The sequence below is a fragment of the Rhinolophus hipposideros genome, assembly GCF_964194185.1.
Source record: "Rhinolophus hipposideros genome assembly, chromosome: 11".
Taxonomy (NCBI): Eukaryota; Metazoa; Chordata; class Mammalia; order Chiroptera; family Rhinolophidae; genus Rhinolophus; species Rhinolophus hipposideros.
In genome coordinates, this window is record NC_138057.1 from 71,495,545 (window position 1) to 71,507,122 (window position 11,578).

The 11,578-nt window shown below is 36.8% G+C and overlaps 1 protein-coding gene across 3 annotated transcripts in view; it reads left to right on the top strand.

Moving 5' to 3' along the window:
* CNTRL (centriolin) overlaps positions 1-11,578 on the top strand; it is a 73,409-nt gene that overhangs the window by 6,451 nt on the left and 55,380 nt on the right. For all 3 annotated transcript variants that reach the window (XR_013994399.1, XM_081065655.1, XM_081065654.1), the window contains exons 2-7: positions 1,069-1,313; positions 2,935-3,065; positions 4,275-4,405; positions 5,829-5,970; positions 7,163-7,349; positions 10,249-10,442. Coding sequence is in view for 2 of the 3 variants with exons in the window: in XM_081065655.1 (XP_080921781.1) it covers positions 1,100-1,313; positions 2,935-3,065; positions 4,275-4,405; positions 5,829-5,970; positions 7,163-7,349; positions 10,249-10,442 (999 nt within the window). In the remaining variant the exon portion in view is untranslated. The remainder of the gene's footprint in view (positions 1-1,068; positions 1,314-2,934; positions 3,066-4,274; positions 4,406-5,828; positions 5,971-7,162; positions 7,350-10,248; positions 10,443-11,578) is intronic.

Genomic DNA, 11,578 nt, shown 5'->3' on the forward strand with positions numbered 1-11,578 from the left:
TGGGGGGACCTCATAGGTCATGGCAAATATTACATTCGTTATAGCCAGATTTACTTTTTAAATAGATGACTGGCTGTTTGACTAATGTAGTTACAGAGTAGGAAGTAGATCAGTTAGAAACTATTTTATAGTTTGATGAGGGCTTGGGTTAGAGTGGTTGAGGGTAGAGACAGAAAGAAGTAAACTAATTTGAGACAGAGATTTAGGAGATAGAATTGACAAAAGTTGGTGATTGATTTGATGTAGGAAAACAGGGGAAAGGGAGGCATCAAGAATGACCCCCAGGTTTCCATCTTACTCCCATGAGCATTGTTCACTAGTTAGGGAACGCTGGAGGAGGAACAGGATGGGAGGAAAATGAGGGAGGAATGGAGGAAATGATGAATTCGTTTGGACATGTTGATTTTAGGATGCCGTAGGCAGTTAGGAAGAGGAGTCTGGAACCAGAGAAAGGTTGGACTGAAGCTATAAATCTCAGTATGCAGGTAGCATTGGAAGCCATGGGTGTGTATTAGATTGTCTAAAATGAGACTAGAGAGAGACTAGAAGAGACTTGAGGAACTCTGACATTTAAAGATTGAATAGAGGAGTGTGAGCCAGCAAAGGAGGCCAAAGAGTGGCCAGCGAGGCAGGAGGATACTAGGAGAGTGTGGTGTCCCAGAATCCAAAGGAAGAAACTGTTTCAGGAAGGACAGAATGCTCATCAGTATTAAATACAGCTTGTTGCCAAATATTTCCAGGGCCTGCGTTCTAGGATCCTGTGTGGGCATAAGGGGCCTGTGACTTATTCGGTCCTATAAATTGAGAACAGAAATGACAGGTAAGACTTCTGGCTAAAGCATTTATCAATACAAAACCCTATGAAGGTCTCTTTTCCCTCTGGCAAGGTGATCGGCAATGTTTGAAATAGTGGCTGCTCCCATCAGCTTAAAGTAGTGTGGGTCCTAGCCTCTATAGCCTGTGAGTTTATAACTTTGTAGTCTTGAAAATTCTAGAAATAGATTAATTTAATAGTTTTGATAACTCTAAAAAAATTAATCTTGTTAAATATACTGAAAACTCTTACAGGTTTTGATGGACACCTGGCTTTATTCTTGCAATGAAGAAAGGTTCTCAGCAAAAATTTTCCAAAACAAAGATGCCATCATCTCACTCTCCTAGTCCATCGTCTCTTACGTTCAATATGAGATCTAGGTCACTTTCACCTTTAACCGGAGCCGAGACTCTGCCTTTTCATTCTGAAGGACCGTGGTGTGAGCGAGGGGAGACTGCAGATGAAAACACTATACTTTTGGACTACCGAGACCATAAAGGTATATGCTTTCTAATCTTAGAATTTGACCACATACTCTGAAGTAGAGAGGGACAATATTGAACTTACATTGGTCCAAATGTAGCATGTATCCAGGTATTGACTTGACCTATCGTTTTTATTAACAGACATTGTATGAGGGCAGTGGAGGATGGAGGCTTCGGGGTGAGGGTGAAGCTGTCTGAATGGGTTAGGAGAAGGGAATTTCCAGAAAGAAGCAGCTTTATTTCCTGTGGTAGGACAGAGCCTAAAGCTCACCTGCCAAATTTATTATCACCCTTGGGTAGGGGGAGGGCGTATCTGTTCACCTCAGAGTGGAGTGCCTTAATTCAGTATAAAAATGTTATCCACCCTTGGGCTATTCCAGTCTGCTTATTGGCAAACTGCTAATCTGCGAATGGACTAATTTCCACCTAAGGATGTGTATAGATTCCACCAAGGTTTTAATTTTTTTCTTAAAAGCATTCTGTTAGTCTGGGAATCTATTTTCCAAAATTGATTATTTTTTTCTAAGAATCTATTTAATGTGATTAAATGTGAAAGGAAACTATGTGATTTCTTTGCTGTCATGAAATCACAGCCGTCAAACTCTAGTGACCTGAATATCTGATCAGTTTTATTAATAAACATCAGCATTGAGTTTCGACTATACCCTTGCTATCAATTGGTACATTGCTATTTCTAATTTGTATAATATTTTAGAATATTAGTCATTCTTTCCTAGAACAGCCCAAATTAAAGAAAAAGTTATTTATTTTAAACCAAAATAAATGTAATATTAACTTATTATAAATAATCATAGGAAGTCTTTGGCCCACAGCCTAGATCTGAACTCAGGATTAATTTTTTCTGACTCTTAGAGAAAGAATCAAGAGGCAATTTTCTTTTTATGGCTTCCTTTATAAAATGTGACATGGCTTTAAGAAACTTTGACAGCAATATCCGTGGAGGGCTTAGGACAGGGTCTGCTACTCATCAAGTTAGTACTTTATCTCCATAAAGGATGATGGGATCTCCTCTATCTCTATTTAAAAGAACAACAAATTTGTGTTTCTCACCATTAAGAAAAAAAAACAAGAAAAGAGGGTTTTAAAGAATTCCAGCATTTCCAACTTTAGTTTGGATTTGTAAAAACAAACAACTAAATAGTGTCAGTGTATCATTTTTTTAATTGCTAAAAACTTCAGTGCTGCATATAATTAAAGGTGTAGGTTTTGGATTCATCTGCCTGGGTTCAAATCCTGGATTTGCCTACTACTACCTGCAAGATTTTGAGCAAATTATTATAATTTTTAAAAAATAAATGGGAATAGTCTCTCTCAAAGATTTGGGAATGTCTGTCTCAAAGATTTGTTGTACAAATTAAATGTTTTAAATGTAAAGCATTTAACACAAAGCTTAGTACACAGCTAATATTTATAGAGTATAACTGTTAAGGTCATTATTATGAAATGCCACATAAAGTAAAATATTAATAAAACATTGCAATTAGAACGAGCCAGATGTTTTTACATTTGCATGGCTTACAAACATTTTTTTTTGTTATATAACATGAAAACAATTTGTTTTTCAGAGTGTTCGTGTCTTCCTCTCCTGATAATGATCTGTTTCTGTAATTTCAGAAGCTGATTCTCATGCGGGAGTCCGATATATCACAGAGGCTCTTATTAAAAAACTTACAAAACAGGATAATTTGGCCTTGGTAAAATCTCTGAACCTTTCACTTTCTAAAGATGGTGGCAAGAAATTTAGGGTAAGTCACCAACATTTCTGAATATAGACATTGTTTTTGATGTTTCTGTGTTTTAAAACTGAGAAAAGAGGATTATTTTAGATTTACAGTAACATCTCATCCTAGTTGTAGCAGAGCTTTTTACTTTTTCCAGTGAAAAGTTCTACATCAGAAGTATGACACCTTCAAATACATTAAGTTCCTATTTATTTTATTCCTATTATTTTATTGACTCCCTTTAGAGATGAGTTCCGCAGACTACAGATTACAGGCCAAATCAGGCTTGCTGCTATTTTTGTAACTAAAATCTTATTGGAACACAGTCACACTCATTTGCTTACATATTGTCTTTGGCTGGTTTTGTGCTATAATAGCAGAGGTGAGTAGTTGCCACAGAGACTTTGTAGCCCACAAAGCCAGAAATATATGCTATCTGGCTTTTTGCAGAAAAAGTTTACTGATCCCTGCTGTAGAGTATTTCCCACTTTATTCATAAACTATACAATATGAACACATTATAATAGACAACTTAAGTTTTAATTAGAAAAAATAAAAACTTAGATACCTACTGCATTCGTCACAAAAATCTTAATGAAAACAAAACAAAAATCAAACCAACAAAAATGCAAATGAAGGAGATAATAGCTTGACCTTAAAAACAAGTTCCATTTGAGGTGACTTGCTTTACGTAGAGGAGATTGAGCGTGTCAAACATGGGCTCTACACAGCGGGGAAATTGTCCAGTTCACTGGTGCATCTCCATTGCCTGGTGCCACACTTGCTATATAGTAAGTGTATAATCAATATCTGTTGACTAATCACTATTTTTAAACTTGAGGGGAAGATCCAGGAGAAAGAAAGAGGTTGAAGATACAAGAGCATGGGGAGAGGGGATGGGTAAGATTACGAAGAGCCTAAGTACCTAGCTGAGCTTTGAAGGAAGGAGAGGAGGGAGGGAGAGGCGTGGAAAAGATGAGGTGGGGGTGTTCTTGTTGGATAGTCTTGAGCTTCTTAGTACATAGGAAGTGTGTCCGCTGAGGGGCAGGGAGAGTGGCAGCTTGAGGAGAGCTGCTTCTCCTGGTCAAGGAGCGCCGTGTCAAGGGATTGTCAGGAGAGCAGTAAGGGTTTAGTCTCTCATGACTGATCAGAACAGCCCCTGATACACATACTTACATGTTGTGCTTATGTCAAGGCATCTGTTGTATAAAGTATTCATTTGTCTCCAATTAGTATATCGAAAATTTGGAAAAATGTATTAAACTTGAAGTACTGAATCTCAGCTATAATCTAATAGGGAAGATTGAGAAGGTGGACAAGCTGTTAAAATTACGTGAACTCAACTTGTCATATAACAAAATCTGGTAAGTAAATACTTCTTTGGGTAGCATTGCAGGGTCATCTTTGGTAAAAGGTAGATTAATGCTGCCCACGTTACTGAAAGAAGCCTTCAAAACAGCAGGCACCTCATCCTTATTCGTTGATAGTCTAGCCCTTCGCAGATGATAACTGCCTTCATGATTTGGCCTAACTAAAGAATGGAGTAATATCTTAATCAAGCATTATCAAAGAAGGAGATACATTTTTTGAGTATCAAATTTTATCTTAATTCCATTTTTGACAGAAAGTTTCCCAGATAGAGTCTTTGATTCACTGCCTTATTACATTAAGAAAGTTGACATGAAGCAATATGTTTTAACCCTGTCAATTTGATCCCAAAGATATTTCCACCTGTTTTCACGTATGTGTTTTTCCTTATGTTTTTTGCTCATTGCTATAAGCAATATACTCTGTCTTATTTCCACTTCATAATATATATAATAGACATTACTCTTGAGAAGTAAACATAATAAAACTGACAGAGGCTAAAACTGCAAATAGAAAACTTGTTATAGACAAAATGATACAATTATCAAATCTTGAAAATCTTTATATTTGTGTACTTTCCCCCTACATTAGACTTGGCATATCTAATGCCTATACCCCCACCACCAAAAAACCAACAAAAAAAACACTAACAGTGGCAGAAGCTCTAATATGGCAAAAATGAAATGGGGAAAAAACTGATTAATGAATTAAATACTTAATATAAAATTTGTATAAAAAATAATTGATCCTGATGAAAATAACTTCAACAAAATGAAAGTGAAAATAAAGCTTGGAAATATTTTCCCAGTGTAGAAAATTGACCAAGGAATTAAATTGGAATCAACTTGAGAAAAATAGTTCATCAATGAAAATTCATAAATATGGGTGATACATGTTTTATTAATTGAAATATTCTGATGAGAATATTTATGTTTATAAATACATTATCGTTCTGTGGGTCCACCAGTTCAGAATGGCAGCCATATTCTGCTGTTGAGGCTAATCTTTTGGTAATTATTTCAGGTAATAAATAAGGACATCTTCTCTTGTGCAGGGCCGTAGCACATAGCACAGTGTGTGCTGTTGAGTTTTCAACTGTCCCCTGGCTGTCCACTGGTTCTCTTTACAGTGATTAATGAGACTGACGTGGGCACACACTTCTTTTCTGTGTTGTGGGATAGTAAAGTTTGATAGTAAGATAGGTGGGATTCCTGGACACAGTAATGAAGAGTTTACCAAAGCTGTTGTGGTAAATTTGTTTTTAGCCACTTTTTTGGTTCTCATTTATGAAAAGGCTTTAAGTTATGATTATGAAAAGGAGCTCCACAAAAACCCAGGGCTATTAATTCTAAAAACAGAATGGAGGAACTTGTGTCATTGTACTTATTACTAAGTTTGATTTTACCCTCTGGTTTCCAGCAAAATTGAAGGCATAGAAAATATGTGTAACCTACGAAAGCTAAATCTTGCAGGAAATGAAATTGAACATATTCCAGCATGGTTTGGGAAGAAGTTAAAATCTTTGCAAGTCCTCAATCTGAAAGGCAACAAGATATCATCGGTAAGTTATTCAAAGTAGCAAGAATCTTTTTTCAAATTTTTGGACTTACTGAAAAAAAAAGATTAAAATCTAAATTTTTTTAAAATGGGGTCTCTTCTTTTAAGGTCCTTGGTCTTTTGACCAAACATCAAATTCAGACATAACCTGGGATTCTCTAGGGTAATTAAGTATAGTCAGTCCTGGTTTTACTTGGTTCCATGGTAGCTGAGAGTTGACTTCTTAGCGTTTTCACATCTATCATTCCACTTGAGCCTCAGGACACTCTTGTTAAAAAGAAAGTGCAGGGATTTTTTTTCTTTAACTAAAACTTTAAAATTTATCCTTTTTTTAAATTAAAGTTTATTGGGGTGACAATTGTTAGTAAAGTTACATAGATTTCAGGTGTACAATTCTGTATTACATCATCTATATATCACATTGTGTGTTCACCTTCCAGAATCAGTTCTCCTCCCATCACCATATATTTGATCCCTTTTCCCCTTGTCTACCACCCCCTTTGCCCCTTACCCTCTGCTAACCACTAAACTATTGTCTGTGTCTGAGTTTTGTTTCTTTGTTTGTCTTGTTCCTTTGTTGTTTTCAGTTATATATCCCACATATCAGTGAAATCATATGGTTCTTGACTTTTTCTGTCTGGCTTGTTTCGCTTAGCATAATCTCAAGATCCATCCATGTTGTTGCAAATGGCACAGTTTCATCTTTTCTTATGGCAGAATAGTATTCCATTGTGATATATACCACAATTTCTTTATGAATCATGTTTCGAAGCCCACTTTTTTATAGCCATTTGTATTTTTTGATTTGTATAATGGAAAAACAATAGATTTAGACTTATACAGATTTCAATTCAAATCCTGTTTCATTCACTTATCACCTCTGAGCTTTGAGCAAGTCACCTAACTTCTTTGAGCCTCAGTTTCTTCATCTCTAAAATTAAGATGATGCTTATGTCATAGGTTGTTGTGAGGAGTCACAAATGAACTGGTATATGGAAAATGCCTAGTATTGCCCGGATACACTATAGATACTCAAATACTCCCTTTCTGTTCCTCCACTCACACTACTTTTGGATGATGAATTGCATGAAAATAGGTTCCTTGCCATGTTAATAGCAATGTCCTTGACTTATTACTTCCTTTAGGTGTGTATGATTTTTAAATTATACCAATAATAATGTTATGTATCTTTTCAGCTCCAAGATGTAAGCAGATTGAAACCGCTTCAAGATTTGACTTCTCTGATTCTAACTGAAAATCCAGTTGTGACCCTTCCTCATTGCCTCCAGTTTACCATTTTTCACCTCCGTTCACTGGAAAGTTTGGAAGGTCAGCCAGTAACCACTCAGGACAGACAGGATGCTTTTGAGAGATTCAGTTTAGGTAAGATGACATTTTTTTTAGAAATTAAATTTGGGTGGGAGAGGAATAACTCAGAAGTTATCCAGGAAGATATGTTATGTTATGAACTTTACAGTGCTATTAAAATTTGCATGGAAAATGACACCGTAAATCAATTCAACAAATATTCATTCAGCATGTCCTGTGAGCCAAGCACCATATGGCACTGAGGATATAATAGAAAGATAGATGGTACTGGCCTTCGTGCAGCTTGCGTTTTAGTGGACCAGACAAGACAAAAAGCCTGTAAACCCAGATAAAGTAAGTAACAGAGGAGAACCCCCCTTTTTGGGAAAGTGGTGTAAAGGAATGTCTCTCTAAGGAAGTGACATTTAAGCTGATGGCAAAGCCAAGAATAGATTAGCCATGTGAACAAAGACATTCAGGGAAAGGGAGCAGCTGGTGCTTTGAGGTTGGAAAGACCGTGGTGAGTTAAGGAACTGAAAGAAGATCTGCAGTATAGCTCACGAAAAAGTTTGCAGAGATGAGGAGGGGTGAGATGGCATAGGGCCTTGGGGTTGGGATTTTATTCCAGGTGCAGTGGAAAGCCATTGACAGTTTTTAAGCTGGGATGGGACATGAGGCAGTTTATATATTAAGAAGATTATTTTTGAAACAGGATGGAGAATGATTTGGGAAAGGACAAAATTGAACTAAAGGGACATGGGAGGAGGCTATTGTAGAGCTCTAGGCTAGACGTGGTGATGGCCTGTATTTAGGTGGTGGGTATAGAAAAGATGCATCAGTTTTGAAGGTAGGATCAGCAGCACTTTCTAATGGACTGGGTAATACCTGGCTTCTGGCTTGAGTAAGTGCTTAGATCGTGGTGATATTGTTTATAAAATGAGAGAACTCAGAATGCTGAGTTTGAGTGAATGCCTTTGCAACACCCAAGAAGAGAGTGGAAATGTGTCTGGAGTTCAAAGAGATCTGTACAAGAGATATAAATTTGAGAGTCATCAAGCATAAATATAATAGTTAATTCCACTCACTGGAATCGATTAGCTCACTCAGGCAGGGCTTGGGAAGATCAAGAAGGGGAGCCAGCTAAGAAAAATGAGAAAGAAGAAGCCAGCAAGGTAGGAGAAAACCAGGAAACAGTGGGTTGCAAAAGCCCAGAGAAGAGGGTTTCAAGAGAGGAAGTGGTTAGCAATGTTGACTGTTGCTGAGACATGAAGAAGATGAGCACAGAGAATGCAGTAGATCGGCAATGTCCTCGTATGACGATGATCTTGACAGGAGCAGTTAAGGAGTGGTTGGGACAAATGCTAGGTTATAGATGGAAGAGTGAATGGGAAGGAGACATTTGGGCGAAGATTTGCAATTTCCTCCCACAATTTCTCTCCCGATACCTAATAAATGTGTTAAAAAAAAATCACCAATAGCTTCCAGACCAGGAAAGGGGCAGAAGTGAATGTAGTAAATCTCAAAGCTAGTAATTAAAGAAACAGAATATTCAAGAGTGGCGTAGAGAGACAAATCATGGCTCAGTTCTTTTGGTTCATGAGAAGACAAGATGAGATCGGAGAAAATGAAAGACTGTCTCTTCATAAATGGGACAGGACGCTTTCTTTATCAGAAGAGAGAGCAGATATGTGCAGGCGTGGGTAGTTTTGAGGAAGTTCCTACTGGTGGGGTCTGTTTTCTCATGAAATATGAGGTCATCAACTGAGAAAGAGAATAGGGGTATGAGAGTTGAAGAGAAAGAAGAAGATATGAAATAGCCGTTTTAAAATGTTAGGAAATGACCCTCTATCGTCAACCATTTAAAGTTAATGTTAATCCATTTTGACTTACAAAAATGGCAATTTGGTAATGGTTTGATCCAATACTTGAGAAATATAGTAAATTTTTATTAGTTTGTATTCCCCCTAACTCAACATTTGTTACCCTGAAGTTTATGTTTTAGAATCCTTAAAAATACAAATAATGCAAAGGGAAGTCATCATATAAACATACTACTATAGGGGAAGATGTTTAAACTACTTGTGATGCATTTATGACTTTGAATATTAATTAGGAGCCTTTAATGTGCTGAGGTCTGCGACCCAATAGTGAGCCAGATAGATGGTTTCTGCTTTCACAAAGATTTAGTGGGGAAGGCAGGCAGCCAAGCTATTTGATCACATTTTACAATGCCCTGTAGACGAGGGCCACAGAAGAGGTGCAGGTTGGTGGGAGAGCACCCCTGAGAAGCATCTATCTTGGGGAGAGGGGAGAGTCAGGGCAGACTTCTCAAAATGTTTTTAAATCTAAGATCTGGAGGATATAAAATAGACCCACAGGAGATAGAAGAAGACAGTTCCAGGCAGAAGGTGTGAGTAAAAGACTGCAAGTGAGAAGAGGCATCACAAATCTGAAGAATTGAATCATTGCAAATGGACTGCAGTGGGGTGTGCTTGAAAATGAGGCTGGAGAGGAGGGAGTTCAGAACTCAGTCATGAAGAGTCTTGTCCGTTATTCATGCAGGTGTTTGGGATCCTATCCTAAGCATCATGGGAAGCCTTGAAGGATTTTAAGATAGCGTAGTATTTTGCAAACATGCTTGCAGCATCCTTTAAAGTGTAATTACTAATATCAAATAAAATATTGCATGTTTTTTCTAGGATACCTGTGTTTATCAATACACTAGTGGAATTAAATACTTGGAAGAAAAGTGTTATCTTTTAAAATTGTTATCTGAATGATAGTGACTTCTTACCTCTTAATATAAATCCCTTTCTGGTTCAAGGTAGTCTTTTTCCTAAAACCATGGTGAATAATTTTGAAAGTAGAATTGTATTGATACTATCCTAAGAGTTCCTTTGCTATTAGTAATATTCTTACCTTTCTCCAAATAGGAAATATAATGATCAATAAATTATTAAATTTGTATTGGCAGAAGAAGTAGAAAGACTGGAAAGAGATCTGGAAAAGAAGATAATGGAAACTGAAGAGCTTAAGAGCAAACAATCAAAGCTCCTCGAGGAAATTAAAAATCAAGATAAATTGAACAAATCATTAAAAGAGGAGACCATGTTACAAAAACAGAGCTATGATGAGCTAGAGAGCAACCTAAACACGAAAAATGAATTGGTAAGTTTGTATTGTTTTACGTTGCTTTGACTTTATTCTCTTGAATAGAGAATTCTTTGCCCTTGAGTCTAAAAATACAACTTCTAGACTGTAGAATGGGGAAGATGTGGTTCAACAGAAGTATGTGCAAAAGATTTTACGAGTTGTAGTTGACGGGCACTGTATGACATGGCTGCCCAAGAGACAAATGCTGTCTTGGGCTGCATTCTGTGAAGTATGGTACCCAGAACAAAGGAGAGAGGTGAAGCCCCACACTGTGAGCGGCTGGTCAGACTGTCTATCGATATGTGTATTGTTTGTAACGACAACATGGGTGAGGCTGTACATTGGCAAAAACTCTTAGAAGGCAATTTGACAAAATTATCCTAATTTAAATGGATGTATCTATGTCCTTTATATTGGAAATATTATATATAGCATGTTTGTTATTGTATTTATATTATTTATTTTTACTATATAAGTGTAGTATAATATGTATTTCCAATAGCATGTTCTGTAGAAATGGTAGCAAGAATATGTAAAGATATTATATATGTATAATACATACATACATATATATATAAATACATATATACCCATGTACATATACAAGGACATTCACTACAGTAGTGTTTACATTAGCAAAATATTCAGAATAATTAAAATTCCCTCAGTGGATATCCATGTGGTAAATTAATCGTGTTACTATTAAAATGAGGTAGAGCCGTATGTCCTGATACGGAAAGATGTCTAACACATATTGCTATGTGAAAAAAAGCAAGCTGTGCAACAATATATCAAGTATGATCCCATATATAAAGATAGCATATAATAGGGGTGGCCAGTTAGCTCAGTGGGTTAGAGCGCAGTGCTGGTAACACCAAGGTTGCTGGTTCGATCCCCACGTGGGTCACTGGAAGCTGCACCCTCCTTAGGAGAGTCAACTATGCCATTGTGGCGTGAAAGCAATACGTAACCAATGACCATGGATGTTTCCCAGTAAAATTTTTTTAAAAATAAGAAGGAAATACTATACAACCTGGGAAAAATATTTTTTTAAAAATAGCATATAATAGTATCATTTGTGTAGGGAAAATGGTAGAATATGTATCAGACTCTTCACAGTAGTTATTTATGAGGAGTGGAATTATAGACTT